We start from the raw sequence: 24,639 nt of genomic DNA on the forward strand, positions 1-24,639 counted from the left end.
TCAAATCGCAACTGTTTAATGGATTATTTCGAAATGGTAATAAAAGCGTCAATGTTAAGCATAAACTGCAACCGTTTACCTGTTTAAAACAATGCATAGTTTGTGTTATATGATAAATTGTCTCTTCTGTTTTGCCTGATTGATGACAGGCATTCAGATAAATAAATAAGGGCAGAGCAAACATGAGCAAATAACCTATGCTGCCATTACCACAATATTACTTGGCTAATACACTAAGAGTGTTAAAGTTGAAAACCATACAGAACCAACAGGACACATCGTTTTAAAACACTTTTTTTTTATCCGATTCAAATTATTTTCAATTTCAAAACTGCAAAAACACAGAACAGTTTTTATGTGAGACCTGATCCATTTAAATGATTATATCTTGGGGGGGAAATTATATAAGAAGAAAAGATCCAAAATTATTTTTCACTTTGGTACAAAAAACTCAAATGATCTTGCAGGTTACTCACATATATTTTTTTACAAACTGGTGTTGATTTGAACAAATTAAATGGATTAAACCTTAAGGAAACAAGTAACGGAAAAACAGTAAATGAAACTGTAACAGATCTTTTGTCTTCTGACGGCACAGGAAGTAGAAACACTGACGTCTTCAGATTCCCAGAGTCTCTTTGGTCACCTGACATCCGAGCAGGACATTACCCACACACACACTCTGAGACAGATCACCCACTGAAACACACACACACACACACACACACACACACACACTCAAATCATCAGTGTGTGTCAAAGAACTGAAGATATTTGCTCAAGCGTGTCTTGATGAACGCTGACTGAGTGAATGTGGTCTGGAATGGAGATCTCACCTTTCTGAGAGCCGATCCATGACGCTGCCTTCATGGCCACAAACTGCCACTCGACCCGCTGGTCTATTTTACAGCCGTATAACCAGATCAGAGCCAGGAGAGTGGCCCATACTGACCCCTCCACCTGTGCACAAACCATCATACACTGCATTTGTTACGGGACACAATCACCGCTGTCTTATTATTCATCACATCTCTCACCTGTGCTGGCTTCTGATTGGTCAGCTCATCCTCCGTCTTCCCAAACGCATCAGCCAGTGTGGCGTCCAGATCCCAGCAGCCTGACGCCTTTTGGAGAGAAACCAGCTGGAGTAACGGGTCTGCAGTTTAACACACATATAGAGAAAGAGAAGTTATAAGTGCATTCAGTAACAAGTCCTTCTGGGGATCAGGTTCTACTATATTAATATAATAAATATAAAAATTACACAAATATTTAGATTTAACATACACACACACACGTTCTTACCCAAGTTGTGAGACCAACGTCGCTTACCTAAAAGACAAACTCATCTCAAGATGCATATACTGAATATATACTGTTATGTGATAGAAACATTCTGACATTATAATTTTATACATGTTCTGAACAAATGTAATTGCTGCTCGGCATGAAAGTGTGTAGCCACAATGCTAACATACTGTGGGTGGTTTCTTACCAGCTCCCAGACGAACACCCTACATCTGATAGCTTAGAAAATAACAGCACACCTCACCTCAACAAGCCACATGAGTTTAAGGGATTTGCTCATGTCTGTAGCACATATGGTTCGACACGAGCATTCTGTGCTCTTGCTGAGTGTGGTTTGGTTCTGTAAGTAGCAGCTGGACTGCGCTTCAGTCTCGTTCTTCTATTCACTGTGTCTCATTAGGTATTTTTTATAAATAAACACATTAAATGTACAGTCTTGATAATATGAAGAACTAAATTACTCAAATAAAATAATTACATGAACAATTAAATAAAGCAATAATTAAATGTACAAATTTCACAAAACTAATACTACATTGGGGTGCCATTTACCCAGCCGTGACGTAGACTTGACCCGTGACTGTGCGTCTACAGGAAGAGAAACCAAAGGTCAGAAAAGATTCAGATCTGGAGAAACAGCCAAGGACAGACACATCCAAAAGAACTAACAAACAAGAAAAGTTTTGGTATAGGGATGGATTGATATGGTCATGTTTGACTGAAATGTTTTTTAGTATAACACCGTGTCCTAACTACACGTGACGCAACGCGCGACACGCGATAAAAGGCATCTTTTCCATGTTAATCAGAGTTTTTGTCCTAACCAGGCGCGACGGCGATGCCGACGATTCTAATTTAGAAACGGTTTCTATTTTTCTGCGACGTCGCGCTGGAACAACAAACACAAAGTGTGGCAATGATAATCTCAGGTACTGTTTATGTGCTTTATTTAATGTTTAAAGCGTGTAATGTGACTTTGAATATCATTTAGTGCTCCAGCTTTGTAGCTGTAAAAGCAACAATGGATAATTCACCTCAGATCTTGAAAGTAAACAAATGGAAACATGAACGTCAAAACTGTGAACAAACAAGTGTATTATTTGACAAAGATTGTTTTAGTAACTCAGTAGCCTATGTATTTTTTAAATGGTGTAATATTTGTGAATTTGATTATATAGCTACTTATCCATTTTCTTGCAAGTGCCGTCAAAAGATTACTCTCTAGTGCTGTGCACTTGCCGTGAGACTCCGCCCACACGCTGTTCTGACTGGCTGTGATTTTTGATTGACGTTGTGGCGTCTGTGGACAGACACACTGCCTGTCACTGGAATCTTATCGCATCACGTGTAGTTAGGACACGGTGTAATCCTAAATGCCAAGGCCAGTATTTGTTTTTCAAATGTCAATGAATCCATAAAAAAAAAAGCTGTTTTCACCATTCTGTCATTTCCAGTCAATGTTACAGAATGGACGCAGTTGTGACTCTGGTTTTAGCAAACAACACAAAATACATTCTCACAGGCACAAAGAGATAGAAGAGAATCACTTACCAGATCCTCCCTAAAACAAAAGAAAAAAAATAATACATTTTACATTGCAAACTGAGAATTGATATGAAAAGCCTTTAAAATCCTTGCTGTCATTCAAACACAACAAAACACTGATCCATACACATTCAGAGCACAAAAACACATGAGATATGATTGATCTTACCCCTGAAGGCTCCTCATCGCTTTCCTAAAAAACACATTTATTTCACATCTTAAAGGCAACATGGAACTTTCTAAATACATTTCCAAAACTTAATTTGACATATTAATGAGGAAACATCACATGTACTGTAGTAAATAGTCAACAGGCAGTAAAAATTATTCATACTCACACAATCAGAGCTCCATCGCCCACCACCTCTTAACAATGGTCTGTTTCGAAAATGTAGGAACCCTAAAACAGAAATTGATTGCGATTATCATATGAAATGTATAAGGGAACATTGGTTTTGAATTTATAATATGAACAGACACACACATCCTCACAAGATCACAATCGTCGCACTAACCGTGTGTCTGTACTCTTCTCTGCAGCAGGGGTCCTCTCACAGTCTGTCTGCTGTCTTTATTAATGGCAATGAAGGCTGTATGAACACTGCTCACTCCTGCCTGAACACTGAGCTCCACTATCTTTCTCCTGACACTCTTCAGATTCGCACTACTAGCCCTTTCTTTCTGCTCCAGAAAACGGATCCGGGTCCGAGCCGCCAGCCGGTGGACAGCCAACCTGCAAAAACATGGAGGAAATTTGTTGGATTTGAAAAGCAAACAGTGAATGTGAAACCAATTCAATGTGTTTCTATGTGTGTTTGTGTGTGTTACCCAGTTTCCTCAGTTGGTTTGAGGCAGAAGTGGAGCTGGTTTGTTACTCGTTGATCTTTAAGCTTGTACTTGACTGTCACCATTCCCTCAGAGCCTCCTGAACTCTATGAGACAGTAAAAGATGACAGAATTAGGATTAATAGCAAATAAAAAGCTAAAATATATGAGCTATAAGGAGTTTTCTGGCCTCTTTTCTAAGCATTTAAATATAATAAGTAGTTAAACCTTCAGGCTTCAGAAAGGGTCACAAAAGCACCATAAACACATCATGGTTGAAATGACTCGTGAACTGTATTATATGTCTCCTCTAGGGTTGGGTATTGTTTGAACTATAACGAATCCGATTCTCGAATATCGATTTTCCTATTTTCGATTCCAAAAAGGTAAAAAAATAATAATAATAATAATTTGGATGTCATTAACATTAATTCTAAGTCTTATTGCAAAACATTTAATTGTAGCTAAATACCATGAACAAAAATTAACAGGCTAACACTAACACACAAGGAACTATTGCCTATGGTTTAAAAATATCACAGCAAAAACAACTGGCCTAACTAATATACATTTCAAGCAATTTTAAAGACAAGTAAACACTCAGTAATTAAAAAAACAGAAATAAACAAATTAGCAATCACACAAATAAACACAACTGAACCAAGATATGATTTTCAGGCATTCAGGTACAGAAACTAATCAGATGTAAAATAACACTGCTTATTATAAATAAAATATACATTACAAATATAGTAACAAAAGTTATTTAGTCAAGAACAGTGAGTGAATTTTCTCTTTGTCTTTTGTTGTTTGATTAAAGCCATTATAGAGATGGCAGCAATTTTAAGCTGCTGTCACCTTAAAAGCTGGACAGATCCAATATATACTGATACACGTTTAACCACCTGCGTTTACGAAGATATTTTCTAATATTTTGTGTGTATTTGTCCATTCAATTTCAAAAAGACGTGGAAGAGAACTCATGCAACATTCAGTAAGAGAGGCGGCTTCTGTGCGCACACTTTGAATAAACAGTGCACGGGTCTTCTTGCACTTCAATCACATTAAAATGCACACAGAGGAACCGATAAGCGGAATCGCTTCGGAGTTTCTTATCGAATCACCGGTTCTTGTAAATTTAAAAACCGGTTCTCGATACCCATCCCTAGTCTCAAGTCAAAAAATACCTTTGTGTGTGAAAAAGAAAAAAAATGTAAGTTCTTATTCTTGTTAGTCCGCCACAACGCCAATTAATCAGTAAAAAAAATAAGCATATGATTTATTCAGAAATTATTCTCATTCATGCATCTAATTAATACATGAAAAATACATGCTATATCATCGTACCTCTCCTTTAAGTTGGGCGTAAATGAGTGCCCTTTGACCCTGGAAGAGCACTTTGATGGGTTGAGACAGTTTTTCAACCTTAATGCCATCTGGAAGGCTCCAGTTCACAGATATTTTAAACACAGGAGGCTGCAGCGCAAACCTGAGGGACTGCATCACCTGATATAGTTTAAGAGAAAGAGAAATCATTGAGACATTTGACTAGGAAACATTTGTGCCTGTGAAATCCAGCGGAGAGCTTTACTTTGGGCTGCATGCGGTCGGTGCCTGTGATGAACTGAGCGTGACCAGATCCTTCCCTGGCCATTCCTGTGATGAGGGCGGTACTTGCACCCTCACCAATCCCGAATGAGAAACACCTGATACACAATAAACTCTGTTACTGTAAGTGATGAATATATGAATAATGGGAAGATCAAACCCAGCAGACCTTTACCTGTGAGAGTGAACATGATGTTTCACCAGGTCCAGCACCTCTTTAGTGTTTCCCACCTCTCCATCAGTGAAGATGAACAGCTGAAGAGAGAACAATTTATATCAGACATGGGAAATCCTTTGGCAGCACCTTTGGACAAAATTTGAAAATCAGAAAAAATGTTAACCAATATCTTGCAATGGCAGCTCATCGGGGGAGGTAAAGAAAGCACAGCTTAATTAAAAAAAAAAATCAAACAATATACTGTTAATAACATTCACAATAATTCATTTCATGACTTCAGAATGTGTATTTCACCATTGTACTCCATGAAATACTACAGACGTCAGAAGCCCAAGTGGTAACGCAGCTCATCCATGTAGACGTGCTGCACGAATGTGTAATGTATATGTGTAATGTCATTTTCCTAATTTTTTCAGTCTAAAAGTGACCAAACAACTGTGCCTCCCCTAATTTAAAACCCATGAACCATAGAACTTGTGCACAAGAGTAACTGCAGCATTTCTGCTGTTCCATAGGCGCCACCTACTGTCAAGAGAGTGAACTAGCCTGTCCATTACAATTATACTGTCCCATATTACAGAATACCAGAATGTCCAGAGACCAAAAGGGATCAAATTAGCTCTAAACATACATTTGCAAAATTATTCAACCCCCAAAAGTCAAATTTTGTAGCGAATCCTTTACTGTTTATAACCTCAAATAAATGTTGACTAAGTTCTTACAAGCTTCTGACACTCTCTACTGGGATTCCTTGTGTGCAAAAGCTTCTAGTTCACTGATATTCTTTGTTTCCATGCTACCACTTTCTTAAAATCTCACCGATTTAAGGAAATTTATATCTGGAGACTGCACAGGCCACTCAAGAACATTCCCTGCACTGAAATGTTTTTTCCTCCAATCATCAGGCCATCTAGCAAGTCTTTAGGCACTAAATTGATGGTTTTTCTCAGCTGCTCTGATCAAAAATCTTATCCCCCTTGATGAAATTGTGCCCTGGAAGGTTTGCTATGGTACCATACATTTTAAACTTACAAATTATGCTGCCAACTAGGGGTGTGCAGTGGAGCTAATATCTGTATCTGTAACAATCTCTAAATTATTCGTATCTGTATTCAGATAAAGCCGTAAGTGGGCGGGGCTTTACCCGGAATTTTGTAAAATTACTTAAGAAGACCGTTGTGTCTATGTTTTAAAAGCCTATCTGTTTTCTTTGTAGTTATCACTGAAAAAATGCCTTGTATAAACTGATAAAATAATATTTTTTATTAGGATTATTCGGGCGACCTGAGTTCGAGTCCCAGCTCGGGGACCTTTCGTGATTTAAAAAAAAGTTAAACAGCAAAACAGTAAAAATAGATGTTCCAACTTTACAGCAAAAAAAAAAAAAAAAAAAGTTTACAGTCAGCTGTCTGTTAGCCGTCACGTCACCTCAGCTAATCCCGCCTCTTTGCCCATTTTCGATTTATCACAAAACCATAAAATGACGCTCGTGACACACTGCCAAGATGGCGATGACCGGCTCCGCCCACTTTGGGCTTCAAAAATGCTCTTCAGAAACCTACGGGTGACGTAACAGACACTACGTCCATATTTTTTTAGTCTATAAGTAAAATGTGTATGATGTAGTATTTTAGTTGATTTACTCTTGCCAAGCTCTGATTTCAGCAAGACACATGAATAAGCAACAACAGCGCGGCTATTTGATTTGTGCTCATTTCATTCATAGAGTTAACATTCACATCACACTCTCATTAGTGCATGTGTCGCAACTTTAAACACAATTGCATTTTAACCAGGGCTCCAAACAGGTTCAATGAAAGGAAACAAAAAACGTAAACGAACGAATTTTTTACAGGAACATAACCAGAAACGGAAACAAAGTCAAATATAATAGTTCTGAACAGAAATGCTAATTTGAAATGGCCATTAACCGGTTAATAACGTTATTTTATCGTTCTGTTAATATTTAAATTTGGCAGTCAACCAATAACAAATTCAAACAATACGGACTATGCATATGTGATATTAAAGGAACCGTATGTAAGATTGTGGCCAAAACTGGTACTGCAATCACTTTCAAATTACTGTAGAGTGGTGTATCCCCTCCCCCTCCCCCCTGACTCGAGGTTGCCAGATAGGCTGCAGGATCCAGCAGGAACGTAGGCTGCTACGTAGCTGTGGTAACTAGAGAAGAGCTGGCAACCCGGATGCCGAAACACTACTGACTTCGTGATTGGTAGATAGGTGGAGGGTGGTGCATCAGGCCAAAACACACCATGACAACATCAACATCAGTTGAGGGCTGCAACTTCACTTTTAAATGACAATATCCTGGCCGGACTACTGCTGTCAGTGATATAAGTATTTGAAATGAACATGATTTCTTAATGTCTAGTGACATATCAGGGCCATTTTATGATTAATTGAAATACATTTCTTACATACGGTTCCTTTAAGGCATAACCTATCCAACGTGAGTCAAATGCCCGCGCTCAGCTGTCAAGTCATCAAGCAATGGCAATGCACTGACATTAGCAATCGAAAATCGCAGGATAGAAGAACACGGATTCACACAATGTCACATCACGTACTTGAAGCGCTTCTGTGAATGGAGAAAACAATAAAACAAAATATATAAAACATAATAGGCCTATACGCAAAATGTATTTCACTTAAATAATTACAGATTAACAAAACGAAAGGAAAAATTTTGCTGAGTTTCTGTTCATTGTGACGGGCTCCAAAGTGGATTCGTGCCGAATGAGAGAGGTAGGCTTCAGTTTCACTTTAAATTAATTCGTTGTGGCTTGACGTTTATATAGCCTGAATACTGTTACCTTTAGAGAATTTGTTATGGAGTGAGGGGAACTAAAATAGCCTATAGTTTTATAGCGTTTGTAAACATTTTGATTTATTTACCGGTATTTTATATTATGGCATAATTTTTCCTCTCAAAAACGCAATTTTATATGATTATATAACCTTTTTTTTTAAACCATGCAACAAACATTTTAAAAGTGTTTCCTTTAATACATTTGGACAACATCTTGTTGTAAAATTTAATGTTGCATTGGCAGGGTCCGAAATTAACACCCGCCAAGCGCCCAAATGCGGGTAGATTTTCCGTTTGGCGAGTAAATCTCAAAAGGCTATCCGCCACACTGGCGGGTGAATGTTCATACCAAAATATAAAATTTTCAGCACGCACGCGCGCTCTTCTGCCTCTTAAGAACGAGCAGAGAGAGAGAGAGCGTCTATGGAGAGAGCCCCGGCTGCGGGGCACTCACTATTCAGAGTGGTCAAGCGTCAAGCTTCCCCGTACTTTTTTTGATAAGCGTCCTTGACAGGGCAGCCAGAGCTTCTTTGCAGCTCAAGTCGGCGGCGGTGTGAACGTACAGTTAACACTCTGTCTGTTGACGGCGCTGAGGAAAAAGGATATGTGAAGCGGTCGCCGCCCATTTGTGTCCTCCTGCGCACCCATCAAAGCCGTGCAGAACATCTTCAGCACTCGCGGATCGTGCATACTCCGCCGCTGGCCAGGCTGCTTCTGCTTTACACACCATGGCCGTTCTTTTCTCGAGAAAATTAGTTTTCTCATAGCTTTTGCAACGCAATACTCGTTCCCTTATCTCTCAGGGAACCGAGGTTACTTAAGTAACCTAGTACGTTCTCTGCCTTCCCTTCCACATGAGTCAGGTAACACAACTGACAATTTTTTTTTTATTTCACCCCAATGATAGTAATATTTCATATATTTCTCTCATTTTGATCAATATATATAGATTTTTTTTATTATACATTTCAAATTTTGCTCTGGACAATTTTTTATGTTTGTATTCAACATAATAGGCCTAGCATAATTATCTCAATTAAATGTACTGAAATGAATGTATATGTGACAAAAAAAAGGCTGTTTATTATTTTGGCCGGTAAAAAATATGCTTGGCTGGTGGATTTTTTCATCTACCAGTCCCCGTGGCAGGTGAGCCAAAAAGTTAATTTCGGACCCTGTGCATTGGCTATGACTAGATGGCAAATACAAGACTCTCTTCATGTTTTTGAGTAAAGAAAACAGCAAAAAAATGTTTTTAAATAAATAACGTTATTAACCGGGGTTTTTTTACTAATCAAACCAGTTTCGGAACGGATAATACAGAAGCAACGCATGAAATATAGAAACGTTAAAATACAGATTCTGCTTGGAGTAAACCGATTTAAAAAAAAATTGCCCTGGTTTTAACACAATTTTGTACCCTAGCCAGTGACTTAAAAACAGCAATGTTTTTGCAAAATACAGTTTGAATAATTATGACAATTATCCTATCGAAAAAATCCTATAGTTCAAAAATATTACATTGTAGCTTAGTGTTATGCATACCTATTTAAAAAGAAAAAACTCTGGATCTTTAGGAAAGCTTACATTTGTAAATTGTCTCTGTGGGGTTAAATAAATTGCAAGTCTCCATGACAGATTTCATTAAAATAATTAAAAATTACTGCACTTCCTTTATCTGTCACTCTACACCTTTTTAACACACACAATGAAGCATTGATGTTTAGGGGGAATAAAATCCTTTTAAAATTTGTGCTGTATCACTATAAAAGTCATAAATGTACATACAGTGATATAATCAATTCATTCATTCATGCATGTTGAGGTGTTGTCGTACCTGTCTGGGATGGTCAGGCTTACAGGGCTGACTGTAGATGTATTTTAGAGGCTGTAAAATCTCTGTGCCACCCAGGTCTGCTTGCATTCTCTTCACACTCTTCAGAGCCTCATCCATTGTGTCCTGACTGTACTCGACACTCTCACTGCAGTGAAACACACAAACACATCTCCTCATCTCCTCTGACAGATTTAAAAATTTAATATCTGAATACATGTGAATGGAGATATAGTTACTTGTGAGAGAAGGCCTCAAAATGAGAGCCAAATCCAAAGATATTGAAGTAGCATCCCATGGGCAGACTCTTCAACAGTAACAGCAGAGTGTCCTATAGAGAGAGACATGGACAGGTATTCTAGTGCATCTCATCTGAATACGTGTCAACAGACCCAAATGCACATTTAAATCTTACCTTTGCGCTTTCTATGCGCGTCTGTGCCCCTTTCCCATGATGCATCACTTCACCCATACTGCCTGATCTGTCCATCACGAAAATAAACTCTCCTTGTGTTGTCAGTGATGACATCACTTCCTCTGGGAATTCTGGGTACAAACTTATCATGACCACTGGGTCCCTCATCAGAGAGCCTGAAATAGAGAAAGAGAGTCAGTGAAACCTTGATCACTCAATCCCATAATGCCAGTGATCTGCAGGTCCGACCTGATGGGGCAGTGGCCACTCCTGCCTCCACTATAGCAGAGGGCTGATGGGTATCCTGATAGTACAGAAACAGCTCAACGTCCTTATCAAACATGTGACCAGGACTCAGATTCACCTACACACATAAAAACACATGCATAACACTGCTGTGCTCACACATCCAGATAAACACATGAAGACACACACAGTACCGTAGCCTGAGTGTGATCCGAGCGGAGGAACACTAGAGGATCCAGAGTGCAGTTGGACTCTAGTTTGGAGATGGGCTTTGGAGAGCTCACATGGACACTGAGAGTCAGCGTGTAGGGAGCAGCTCCACATCCTGATGAAATCTCTGAGACTATACCAGCTCCTGAACCTGACACACACACACACAGAGAGTGTGTTAGAATCAGCTTCTCTCCGCTAATAAAGTGTGTGTAGCAGCTGCTGTACCTGCTGGTGTGTATCGGGGGTTGAGTACAGCCGGCAGACAGAAGCGCAGCGAGTGGTCGGCCTGCACATCGAGCTCGGTGACGTAGATGATGGTGACGGCAGCGTTCTGACCCGGCGACAGACACCCGACACTCAGTCTGAACACATCAGGACTCTCTGCGCTCTCTTCCAGCAGAAACGCCTGCTGACCCGAACTCACAGCGTCATCATACTGATCCCTCGCCTGCAAGACACAATTTTGTTACGTGGTGCAAAAAATATGCAAATGAATGTCCAGCAGACTTGTATTTGGACTCACGGTTTCTCTGTCTTGCACCTCTGCCACAATCTCCTGCTCTCCGATCTTGGCACTGAAGTGGCAGACAGCAGCATCAGCGGGCAGAGGGAACACGAACAAGGCCTCCAGGGGGCGCTCTTCCTCATTCACATACAGCAGAGTGGAGGAGACTGTGGAGACATGATCCTGAACACGAACCTCCACTGAGATGCTCTTCAGAGGCACTGAGTCACACAAACCAACAGAACAACATCACAAATACACTTTATATATAGTTCTCTGAGAGATAAATAAAGGGTTTTATATATTCAACATTAATAGTTGAATAGAGAACGTAACATGTGACAACAGGCCCTAGTTACCATCCTTTAAGAACAATCTGTCGGTTAAAATCTATACATTCATCCAATATTATAGTAATAGCTACTTAATTAAACCCTCGCGACAAACGTCCCTGTGTGGAAAACACCTCAGCTGTCGAACATATTAAAAACTAAAGTTTAAATTCAGGTAACAGTAAACAGGTGAATTCATACCTGGCTCATTTTTCTGAGTCACGAGACCGCAGTTCACCATTTTGACGCTCCGTTAACAGTTAAACGAAATGACTTTCCGTTAAACGAAGGAGAAACTCAAACACCGAAACTAAATGTTCCTCAAATCTTCAAAGATCTAAATTACTCATTTAATGAGTAAATCTGTGGTTCTGAACGTTTCTAAAGCGGCCAAACGTTTGGTGAAGGTGAATCGATTTCAGATTTCACCGCTGCTTTACTCATGAATATTAATTAGGCGACGTCGTAGGCAGGCAGAAGTCACATCACGTGCCCGTTTAACTCTCCTCGGGTCATTTTGACCCGAAACTCATTTTTATTTTATCTTTAAAATTAGTTAATCGGAGTGCTTAGCACTTTTGTCGCAAAAAAAGTGTTTTGAAATTCACAAAGAAAATTGACTGGATTCGAAGAGTTTATGTTTTTCTTTTTTCAATTTTTTCAAATAAAAATCAATCAGTCACAATGCAGACCACACACACATGAAATGGTTAGACTTGAACACATTTACAATGCAAAACAACCACCCCCATACCCCACATAAATGCAATATAAATGGTGAAGTTATAACCCTATTTTTTACAGTCTATGGTTATAACAGCATTTTTTTATTCTGAATTAAAATCAGCATTTTAAATAAATATTACTGAAGGTTGTACTTGTTTTTGTTTTGTTTTTCCATTCTAAAACTTTATAAAAAAAAACATTTTATAATGTCTAAATATATACCTGAAGAAATACTGAAGAGAAAAACTGAAGTAACTGACTTTAGGCCCCAAAGGAACAATTCATAATTTGCTCCATATAGACACTATAAGGCCATCTAGTGGCAAGAGTCATGAAATATGTTATTTATTTATTTTCCCATAAGAGGTCGGCAGAGATCAGATAAGATATTTTGAACTGATATAACAGGGGGAATGCATGTACTGTATTGGGGACTTAATTTTGTATTTATATTGAAAGAATGTGAAGAATTTGCTTAAATTAAATTATTTATTGATAAAATCTAGTCATTTTAAGGTAAACAAAATATCTCCAAAGAAACTGCAATAAAAAAAGAAAAATAATATCAAAATGAGATAAGCTTTCTGGACAAGGAGAAGATGAGGTTTAAACTAAGTCATAAGTTTGGCTATAAATGCGAATATTATTTAGGTTGTATTCAAAAACGACTCCCCCTCAAACTTCTGAGCCAAGTGGAATTTCCAAATGATAAATTCCAGGCAACTTCAATACGGGTGATTTATCAAGTATTTGTACTTTACAAACAGAATTCGTCCTTTAGAAACTTTTTTTATTTACTTTCTCTTTAATTTTTCATAATTTTAAGGGTGATGAAATTTTATATACACATACTTTTGGTTATAGAATGCAATTTGTGACTATTTGTCTTAACCAATTTGTGTTTAAACATAAGCACTCCAACCATAAGTCTGGTGCTGTGTGAAAGTATCCTCAGTGATTGAGGTCCGGTCCAACGGCTTTAGTAAATCACTGACAGACAATGTCCATTTAAATGATTATATATTGGAAACATAATTATATTATTAAAAACCTGAACCTTTATGTTTTGAGTTAAAACTCAAAATGTGTTTCTAAGGTCAAAGTGACTCAAAAATATAGCACAGGTCACATGGTCACAGTTTGTTTATTAAGCGTGCAGGGCAACCACCCAGTAGAGCATTATAATAATCTAGCTTTGAGCTCATGAACGCATGAAATAACTTTTCTGCATTTGTCATTGAGAGCTTGTCGTAATTTAGATATATTTTTAAGATGGAAAAACGTGGTAAGCATAAGTGAGCCATACCTGGCTAATTTATCTCAGACACGAGATCGGCATTCTCAAGCTCTTTTAGAGGAAATTACATTTTACTGTGAGGGTTTGTGTTGCTGACCTATTTACAGTCGCTGTATAAAGTTACATAAGCAATACTGTGACAACTAATGACAATTAATAAACTATCGGGATGACATCAAATGTATTAGAATTACATTGCAATTGTAAAACTTACTTGCATAGTCAGATTGATAGTCAAGATGGAGTCAAAAAAGCCTCTGGGTCCGAACAAAGTCCCTTTGGTTTTACTCAATAGTAGGTTTTGTGATTTATCTCAGTCAGTCGAATGATTTTAATCTGTTTATTAAAAATAATCATTAAAGCTCTTTCAGTGGAGTTCATTTTGTCAATAACTTTTGCCAGTGCATACAAGGCAACAACACTAGCCTAAATAAATTGACCGTTCTGATGTCAGAGCTCCATTTGTTTCATTCTGGGGGTCCATCCGGCCTGTGAAAGCAAATCTGAATTTAAAAAAGGTCTGAAATGAATAGTTACAATTAGTCATTTATCAGATGCTTTGATCCAAAGCTAGAGGTGAAAATGCAGGTGTTTTAATAGAATTTATTTACAGGAAGTGCCTTGTGGCTTTGTACCTTATTGTGAAGAAACCACCAAACGCTGCTCTCTCACGAACCTGAACATGATATCAAATTTGTACTGAATAAGTTGTGAAATAAAATTTATGTTGAAATGAAGGAACTTCATGTGTGGAATTCAAACATAGTAAGGTATTATATGGCTTCAATGCACTGTATGTATTATTGTAAGGTGTTTTTTTACTTTCTTTGCATGAAAAAGAAGGACAAAGATTATTTTAATATTGTATTACTTTAATAGTAGTCTTTGCTGCCATAATTCAACATTAACATGTTTGTGTGAACATAATCGTTTTAGCACATATATTTTTGAGATTGAGGACTCATCCAATGAATCTGATTAAAATTGTTTTCTATTTCAAAACAGCAAAAACATTATCATGAGAGTTTTAAAATATTTAATATAAAAATATGCTGTTGATTTCAGATAAGAACTAAATTACAATGAAACACTAACAGAAACAATAAACGGTTCTTTTGTCTTCTGACGGCACAGGAAGTAGAAACACTGACGTCTTCAGATTCCCAGAGTCTCTTTGGTCACCTGACATCCGAGCAGGACATTACCCACACACACACTCTGAGACAGATCACCCACTGAAACACACACACACACACACACACACACACTCAAATCATCAGTGTGTGTCAAAGAACTGAAGATATTTGCTCAAGCGTGTCTTGATGAACGCTGACTGAGTGAATGTGGTCTGGAATGGAGATCTCACCTTTCTGAGAGCCGATCCATGACGCTGCCTTCATGGCCACAAACTGCCACTCGACCCGCTGGTCTATTTTACAGCCGTATAACCAGATCAGAGCCAGGAGAGTGGCCCATACTGACCCCTCCACCTGTGCACAAACCATCATACACTGCATTTGTTACTGGACACAATCACCGCTGTCTTATTATTCATCACATCTCTCACCTGTGCTGGCTTCTGATTGGTCAGCTCATCCTCCGTCTTCCCAAACGCATCAGCCAGTGTGGCGTCTAGATCCCAGCAGCCTGACGCCTTTTGGAGAGAAACCAGCTGGAGTAACGGGTCTGCAGTTGAACACACGTATAGAGAAAGAGGAAAATCTGTTCAAAAATAATCCCGAAATTTCTTGCCTCTTTGTCCTTGCTGGTTGTTTTGACCTCAATATTGGACTATGTTTGGAATGACATAATAGCATAACATTCTTGATCGGTTCTTTGACTAATTTAATCTTACTACCAAAAGTTGAGGCAATTATAGACAAATTTGGAAAAAAAAGGGGAAATAAAATTTATTTCCAAGATTATAAAAAGACTCATCTCTTTGTTTCATCTCTATGCATTGAAATCTTCATTTCAATGCTATATTTTCAATTTCAATCATCAAACAAGTATTCATTACTTCAATGAGCTCATTGTTCCTGCATTAAATTATTACATTGTTTAAATTAATACATTTTTAGCGAACTGATGTACATTTCTGAAATACATAACTTAGACAGTCACCTCTGATAACAGATCACTCTAAATTGTAATATGGAGTCATGCACGTTCTGTAAAGCTGCTTGAAATGATGTGTGTTGTGAAAAGCGCTATACAAATAAACGTGAGTTGGATTGAATTATTTAGTAATAACCTTCTTCTTTCTTTTTTTAAAAATAGTCATTTTTTACCTTGTGGGGACATTTTTAGGTCTCCATGAGGAAACGAGCTTCTAAATCATAGTAAATGGAGTTTTAGAATATGTAAAATTGCAGAATTTTGTGTGTGTGCGTGCGTGTGTGTGTGTGTTAGTATACCCTTTTGTTTGCCAAGAGATTTTGCTTGATGAGACTCTCTAGAATCTCTGCATCTGACAACAACAATCATTAACCATAAGGTGACTTTGCATTAGAGGTTCACATAGAGTTTGAAATAAAACTCACACACAATTATCACAAAAACATGTCAATCACTTTGGATTCATTGTCTTACTTTCCATATAAAAAGATTTTCTCCCTGAAAAGACAGAAAACAAGAGAATTCATGTCTTAAGTAAATCTGAAGAATTATATTTTCACTATAAAATCACTCTAAAATGACTGTATGTTTCTCGTTACATTAGAAAAATTCAAAGTAACAGACTAAAAAATGAGGCATGAACACATTTATGATCAGCACCAATTAAACACATTTGTTTAGTAATCTCAAAATGATAAATGATGATGTACATCACAATGTCGAAGTTTGTGAAATGGCCTTCGGTGTGTATGTTCACTTACTCTCAGAAACTTACTTATTCAGAGAAAGTCTTGAATCACAATCGCCCCTCTTCCGAATCCTTGACTGTTGAATCTGCTGGGAATCTGCTACAACTGTCAATATGCCAGCACATTCAGATAAGAAATAAAAGTGAACAAACAGGAACAATACATAAACATTTATTTTTCTTGCAGAACCACATTAGGATCTTGCCATCGCTAAAGAAAAACAAACATGCACAAACACCATATGTAAAGCTATGAATAATGAATGCAAAATTAATTTCTTGGTCTAACACACGCACCACCACAACAACAACAAAACAAATTTTTTTTAAACTGAATCAGCAATAATTAAATAATCTTTCCTCAGATGCAGTCTTATGTACAAACATGTAGTCCTAACTGTGTTTGCATTAACAAATGTTAAACGGTTAAATCACATGCATTAATAGGTTTAATTTTGATAGTCCAAATATTTATACACTACTAGTTTGAACATCTCCTCATTCTTTATTATGACTATTTTACATAATTGAGATTAATAGTAAAGTCATTAGGCCGGTGGCGTGATTACTGATGAGCGACACCTGCGCGACGCAATGATCTCGTATCTCTCACGGAGGAGCGGAAGCATAACAGGAGGAGTCATGACAGTGAAGGACAAGAGAGAAATAAGTATAAAAATATGTTATAAAATAAGTATAACAAGGCTTAATGTTGAAGTCTGTGTGTGTGTGTGTGTGTGTGTGTGTGTGTGTGTGTCTTATATAGCACCATTCTAGAATAAAACACACATGATTTTTTTTAAATGTTCACATGTAAAGCTGCATAACAAAAACAAAAAACACCTAAGCACAAAACCACAAAAGAAGATTAGTCAAAATCATTTATCTTACCATGTTTTTTAAACAGGGATTGAGATACTCTCCCTGAAAACAAATTAATTTGACATGTTGTTAACTGTAATGTGACAGTGAATCATTTAGTGCTCTATGTTTAGTGATGTGGTTTGGTGAGACTTATAAACCAATAATTTAATGCAACAGTTTCTTCAAACATTGTATACTTCACACTTTCATAAAAATAATATTGCATTGAAGTGCAGTTACCCAGCAGTGACTTAGACTTAGTAGGCCTACGTTCAAAAGTCAGACTGCTCAGTGCAGGTTGCTGACCTACAGGAAGAGAAATCAAAGGTCAGAACAGATTCAGATCTGGAGAAAGCCAAGAACAGACACATCCAAAAGAACTAACAAACAAGAAAAGCTTTGGAATAGAGATGGACTATGGGATATGGATATTGTTTTCTGGCCCAAAACAATCTTTCAATAACCATTTGTATTGTTTTGTTTGTCAATGAACCCATAAAAACAGTTTTTTTAGCAGTGAACGTTACACAATTGTTCTGAATTGATGTTATGTTGGGAATTTTGTCTTAGCAAATACCACAAACACATTCTTGTAAGCTCAAGAAACATCCACAGACTGAAAAGAACCACTGACCACATCCTCCCTAAAACTGAACATTTTATATCTTAATGAGGTCAACTCAACTACTCAAATGTATTAAACTGTAAATGACAAGAAAAGCATATGAAATCCTTGCTGTCAGGGAAACACAAAACACACACAACCATACAGACAAAATCAGAACTTTAAAACAGCACTGATATGAGACTGAAAAGAAGAGTCTATATATTAATTATCTTACCAGTCAAAGCTCCAAACTGTACTGGCATCCAGGGACTGTATGTCTGCACTCTTCTCTGCAGCAGGGGTCCTGTCACAGTCTGTCTGCAGTCTTTATTAATGGCAATGAAGGCTGTATGAACACTGCTCACTCCTGCCTGAACACTGAGCTCCACTATCTTTCTCCTGATGTCCTCAACATCTGCACCACGTGACCTCTCCTCCTGCTCCAGAGAACGGATCCGGGTCCGAGCCGCCAGCCGGTGGACAGCCAGTCTGCAAATAACATGGAGGAAATTTGTTGGATTTGAAAAGCAAAGAGTTGATGTCATCCAATTCAATGTGTTTCTGTGCGTGTTACCCAGTTTCCTCAGTTGGTTTGAGGCAGAAGTGGAGCTGGTTTGTTACTGGTTGATCTTTAAGCCTGTATTTGACCGTCACTTTTCCCTCAAAACCTCCTGAACTCTATAAAAAAGGGGCAGATTTTTTATCATCTAAACAAATGAGAGACACTGGTCTCTTATTCTCATTAAAGAAACACATGCTATATCATCCCACCTCTCCTTTAAGTTGGGCGTAAATGAGTGCCCTTTGACCCTGGAAGAGCACTTTGATGGGTTGAGACAGTGTGTCAACAGTAATGCCATCTGGAAGGCTCCAGTTCACAGAGATATTAAACACATGGGGCTGCAGTGCAAACCTGAGGGACTGCATCACCTGATATAGTTTAAGAGAAAGAGAAATCATTGAGACATTTGACTAGGAAACATTTGTGCCTGTGAAATCCAGCGGAGAGCTTTACTTTGGGCTGCATGCGGTCGGTGCCTGTGATGAACTGAGCGTGACCAGATCCTTCCCTGGCCATTCCTGTGATGAGGGCGGTACTTGCACCCTCACCAATCCCGAATGAGAAACACCTGATACACAATAAACTCTGTTACTGTAAGTGATGAAGAGATGAATGATGGGAAGATCAAACCCAGCAGACCTTTACCTGTGAGAGTGAACATGATGTTTCACCAGGTCCAGCACCTCTTTAGTGTTTCCCACCTCTCCATCAGTGAAGATGAACAGCTGAAGAGAGAAAAACATCTTAGTCTTAAAGGGATAGTTCACCCAAAAATGAAAATTCTGTAATGTCGTTCCTAATCTGTAAAACTTTTGTTTATCTTTGATGCACAAATGAAAATATTTTTAATGAAAGATTTCTGTCCCGGCATTGAAAGTAGATTTACGTTTAGATTTACTTAAAGGGATACTTCACCTCTGGAAAGATGAATGTGTATTTAAAATAGGTCATTTATGTAGAAGAAATGTGAAGAAATTTTTGAATTCGGAGCTTTCTAGACTGAGAAAAGCCAGAAAATGTATTTTTGGCTTATGTGGATGAAAGACAACAACTCCCAGAATGCACTTGCTTCGCTGCCCTAGGAGGCCACGCCTACCGGTTAGAGAGCACAGTTGAAAACAACAAGGCTAGCCTACGTGATGAGTTTGCCAGGGATTTAGAGATCGCCCAAAATGTCCGGGATTCGGCTTTTGCGTTCTACAGTCGCCATTCATCATGTTTACTGTGGCGAGCAGGACGAGGCTGACGGCCGCGGGAGAACGGCGCGAGGCCGGTGGCGTCATTACTGAGACGCGCCAGTCTCGTATCTCTCGCGGAGGTGCGGGAATTTTCTTAGCAATGCTAAAACGCACATCAACTGATCACTTGTTTAGCGTTCATGTAAACACTACATTCAGATTCACCGATCGGAATGAATTCAGCTAGATTGAAACAAAAGGTGTGCATGTAAACAATGAATGGCGACTGCAGAACGCAAAAGCTGAATCCCGGACATTTTGAACGATCTCGTCCGCCGGACATGTCCGGGAAAAGGAGAATGGTAACCCCTACTACTCAGCTTTCTCCTACTATTCAGCTTTCTCCACAGAACAAGAGCCTGCTAGCTTAGCTTCCAAGCTGACACTGTGTACATTCTGTGAGTGAGATCCCACCCTCTATGGGCGGGTTGAACACATGCGGGACAGCTCCTCCTACTGGCTCCTCCTACTGGCTGTATTTTCCTCTGGCCAGAAAATCCTCCGATGACGCAAAATGACAATTTTTGCGTCATCGGAGGATTTTTTCCAGACAAAAAATACATAAATCTCTCCTCTCAGGGGGATATGAGGGTGGAAAGCACGGTAATTCGAAAATACTACAGGTTTTCTACTAATACAAAGCTTAATGCTAAATCCTGAAGTATCCCTTTAAAAAAGTTCATAAAACATAAGTATACGTAATCCATATAAATCGAGCAGTTTAATCCAAGTCTTCTGAAGAGACACGATTGCCGTATATTATGAACAGATTCAATTTAGGCTTTTATTCACATCTAAACTTGGTAAACACAGAGATTCAAAGGTGTGGGCTTAATACACGAGAACCAATGAGGTTTGTTCTGGCACGTCATGCATAAACATCATTGAACATCAACTACAGATCCACTGCCCAGGGCTGCCTTCATCATCGTGAGCCCAAGTAGACCGTAGAGCCTTTGCCATCAATTGGAGGAACAGAAACCTCTCAGATTTCATAAAAAATATCTTCAGTTGTGTTTTGAAGATGAACAAAAGTCTTATGGGTTTGGAACGACACGAGGGTGAGAAAATAATGGCAGAATTTATATTTTTTGGTGAACTAACTCTTTTAGCCTAATTGACACTTTCACATGAATGTCAGTGTGTCGTTCAGATGCATGTTGAGGTGTTGTCGTACCTGTCTGGGATGGTCAGGATTACAGGGCTGACTGTAGATGTGTTTTAGAGGCTGTAAAATCTCTGTGCCGCCCAGGTCTGCTCGCATTTCCTTCACTCTCTTCAGAGCCTGATCCATTGTGTCCTGACTGTACTCAACACTCTCACTGCAGTGAAACACACAAACACATTTAACATCTACTGTAATCTCCTCTCTGACAGATTTCAAAACTGAATATCTGAAATTCTGAATATCTATGAATGAAGATCTAGTTACTAACGGGAAGAAGGACTCAAAACGAGAGCCAAATCCAAAGATATTGAAGTAGCATCCCATGGGCAGACTCTTCAACAGTAACAGCAGAGTGTCCTATAGAGAGACATGGACAGGTATTTAAACTCAACATGACATCAAAACTGACTCTATTTGTGATGCGCTCCATCAGAATGAGTGTAAATCACAATAAGCAGTTTTTGGAAAAACATGAATTTGGGTTTTGTTGTTTTTGGTGTTTTCAAAAGTTAAAAAATTCTTCCAAAAAAGTCTGAAAATTTAACAAATCAGTGTTTTTTGAACAAATCGTTCTTGTTCACTTTCATACACTGACTGTTATTTCTTGTACACTCTTTTTTAAAATTAGTGAACTCTATTTTGAACCGTGTGACTATAGCCAATAGCATTCGAGTGGGTTGTGAAGGATCATTCGACCTAATGAACGAATAAATCCCTTTACTGAACGCGAGTCAGTGATTTGAGTCTGAACAAGAGACAATCTGTTCATGAATGAACTGAATGTACGGGAACATCTAATGATCGTTCATCTAAACGAGGATATGCTGACCGACTAAAGAGAGAAAGCGTGTCAGTCTTTCAGTTCAACAAGGAGAGAAAGCGGCTGCAATGCAAAAAAAGTGTTGCAATGTTATCAATATGCACAAAATTTATGAATGTGTAAAAATCCACTTAAACAGCATGATTTTTTTAATCTTAAATCTTGCCTTTGCGCTTTCTATGCGCTTCTGTGCTTCTTTCCCACGATGCATCATGACACTCATACTGCCTGATCTGTCCATCACGAAAATAAACTCTCCTTGTGTTGCCAGTGATGACATCACTTCCTCTGGGAATTCTGGGTACAAACTTATCATGACCACTGGGTCCCTCATCAGAGAGCCTGAAATAGAGAGAGAGAGTCAGTGAAACCTTGATCACTCAATCCCATAATGCCAGTGATCTGCAGGTCCGACCTGATGGAGCAGTGGCCACTCCTGCCTCCACTATAGCAGAGGGCTGATGGGTATCCTGATAGTACAGAAACAGCTCAACGTCCTTATCAAACATGTGACCAGGACTCAGATTCACCTACACACATAAAAACACATGCATAACACTGCTGTGCTCACACATCCAGAGAAACAAATGAAGACACACAGTACCGTAGCCTGAGTGTGATCCGAGCGGAGGAACACTAGAGGATCCAGAGTGCAGTTGGACTCTAGTTTGGAGATGGGCTTTGGAGAGCTCACATGGACACTGAGAGTCAGCGTGTAAGGAACAGCTCCACATCCTGATGAAATCTCTGAGACTATACCAGCTCCCGAACCTGACACACACACACACACACACGCACACACACACAGAGAGTGTGTTAGAATCAGCTTCTCTCCGCTAATAAAGTGTGTGTAGCAGCTGCTGTACCTGCTGGTGTGTATCGGGGGTTGAGTACAGCCGGCAGACAGAAGCGCAGCGAGTGGTCAGCCTGCACATCGAGCTCGGTGACGTAGATGATGGTGACGGCAGCGTTCTGACCCGGCGACAGACACCCGACACTCAGTCTGAACACATCAGGACTCTCTGCGCTCTCTTCCAGCAGAAACGCCTGCTGACCCGAACTCACAGCGTCATCATACCGATCCCTCGCCTGCAAGACACAATTTTGTTACGTGGTGCAAAAAATATGCAAATGAATGTCCAGCAGACTTGTATTTGGACTCACGGTTTCTCTGTCTTGCACCTCTGCCACAATCTCCTGCTCTCCGATCTTGGCACTGAAGTGGCAGACAGCAGCATCAGCGGGCAGAGGGAACACGAACAAGGCCTCCAGGGGGCGCTCTTCCTCATTCACATACAGCAGAGTGGAGGAGACTGTGGAGACATGATCCTGAACACGAACCTCCACTGAGATGCTCTTCAGAGGCACTGAGTCACACAAACCAACAGAACAAGAACAACATCACATCACAAAACGTCTAGACTCTATATATTAGCACAAAAACAAGAAATAGATTGGATATATAATAAAAAATTCTGAATTTAAGAAGAACATGGCATTTGTGAACTACCTTCACTAAAATAATACAGAGATAAAGACTTCGCAACAAACTTCCCTGTTTGAAAAACGCTCCAGCTCTCCCACATATTAAAACATAAATACATTCGGAAACAGTAAAAGTAAACAGGTGAATTCATACCCGGCTCATTTTCCTCAGTCACAAGACCGCAGTTCATCATTCTCACAGCGTTAGAGGAACTGACAAGATGACCTACTTTAAAAGTGAGCGAAAGTGAAAATCAAAAACCGAAAATACAATTTTTTAAGGCACAAAAAAAGTCTCAATTAATGAGTAAATAAGTGTTTCTAGCGCAAGATGATTCTGGACGTCGTTGAAACGCTCCGCAGTTTCAGTCCGAGTCAGAAGACCGTTAAACTCTGCGCTGAGATCAAAGTTCCTGCTATTTAAACTAAGGCGCAGGTTTGGCTCATGAATATTAACTGCAGAAGCGACGTGACGCTGAGATTTTTATGCAAAACGAATTTTCTAAACAGCAGTTTATAAATATGGCTGATTCTTACATCAGGGGTGATCATTCCAGATACTTAATAAACTTTTAATTGTATCTTTAATAACTTCTCCTAATTGTCTTCCCTCTTCCAAGAAACTGCCATCAAATCTGAACATACACGTTAATTAGACGTCATCTACTGATGACCAGAGATTTAGCAATAACCACATGTAGGAATATCACTGCAAACATATTTATTGAATTAGCCTATTAGTTTAACCAGACAAAAACAACTATCAAAAATGAAAATGTCCCATACAGCAATTAATGTTGGCTAATATATTAGGAAGATATTTACGAATTTGCTTATATTTTACATTTATTCAAACATTTAAATCATTTAGCTAAAGCAGATTATATGTGTGTTTGTGACTCTTATGATGTCATAAAGAACAAGTTGGAATCGAACGCGCGGGTTTTACTGTATAAGCGCGTCACAGTCTTACACACTTTGTGGGTTTGTTGTAGTGGTCGAGAGTGACAGACAGTGATTTTTCACAGCGATGGGACAGCGAGTTTGTAAAGTGAGTCCGATGATTGGCGAGGTGTGCGATCAACATCAAAGCACACGCCCAAAACCCAGCATCAACACGGTGGTTCAACATCCTCATCATCGCGATGAGATTGAGATGTAATG

The 24,639-nt window shown here is 38.9% G+C and overlaps 2 protein-coding genes across 4 annotated transcripts; both read right to left on the reverse strand.

Annotated features, from left to right (window-relative positions):
* Positions 1–24,074, reverse strand: LOC311071360 (von Willebrand factor A domain-containing protein 5A-like). Of its 3 annotated transcripts, XM_084095748.1 has the most exons (21): positions 23,630–24,074; positions 23,155–23,357; positions 22,857–23,079; positions 22,595–22,761; positions 22,406–22,520; positions 22,157–22,332; positions 21,439–21,527; positions 21,180–21,324; positions 19,410–19,489; positions 19,218–19,332; positions 18,974–19,132; positions 18,777–18,880; positions 18,438–18,691; positions 17,836–17,901; positions 17,623–17,655; positions 16,759–16,837; positions 16,458–16,481; positions 16,283–16,335; positions 15,433–15,551; positions 15,232–15,355; positions 14,199–15,100 (listed from the first exon to the last, which is right to left on the reverse strand). In XM_084095748.1, the coding sequence occupies exons 1-21, from the start codon at positions 23,667–23,669 to the stop codon at positions 15,021–15,023; spliced, it is 2,448 nt and encodes an 815-aa protein (XP_083951874.1). In that variant the 5' UTR covers positions 23,670–24,074; the 3' UTR covers positions 14,199–15,020. The 3 variants fall into 3 exon arrangements, with proteins under 3 accessions (XP_083951876.1, XP_083951874.1, XP_083951875.1); XM_084095750.1 differs by lacking the exons at positions 14,199–15,100; positions 15,232–15,355; positions 15,433–15,551; positions 16,458–16,481 and adding exons at positions 1–699; positions 837–960; positions 1,038–1,156 and having other exon boundaries at positions 23,630–23,780; XM_084095749.1 differs by lacking the exon at positions 16,458–16,481 and having other exon boundaries at positions 23,630–23,781.
* Positions 10,367–12,083, reverse strand: LOC311070398 (von Willebrand factor A domain-containing protein 5A-like; the record flags this gene model as incomplete). The annotated part of the gene is made up of 7 exons (XM_084094224.1): positions 10,367–10,462; positions 10,547–10,722; positions 10,796–10,910; positions 10,987–11,153; positions 11,231–11,453; positions 11,529–11,755; positions 12,044–12,083. The coding sequence occupies 7 exons, from the start codon at positions 12,081–12,083 to the stop codon at positions 10,367–10,369; spliced, it is 1,044 nt and encodes a 347-aa protein (XP_083950350.1).
* Positions 24,075–24,639: the final 565 nt, after the last annotated feature.

This window comes from Abramis brama (assembly GCF_963993115.1).
Source record: "Abramis brama genome assembly, chromosome: 20".
NCBI lineage: Eukaryota > Metazoa > Chordata > Actinopteri > Cypriniformes > Leuciscidae > Abramis > Abramis brama.

Excerpts from the sequence above, each read along its gene's own strand:
- LOC311071360 (XM_084095748.1), bottom strand. The coding sequence starts at position 23,669 with ATGATGAACTGCGGTCTTGTGACTGAGGAAAATGAGCCGG. Across the intron at positions 23,358-23,629 it reads GACTGAGGAAAATGAGCCGG|TGCCTCTGAAGAGCATCTCA; the intron begins GTATGAATTCAC and ends TGTGTGACTCAG. Across the intron at positions 15,101-15,231 it reads ATGGATCGGCTCTCAGAAAG|TGGGTGATCTGTCTCAGAGT; the intron begins GTGAGATCTCCA and ends TGTGTGTTTCAG.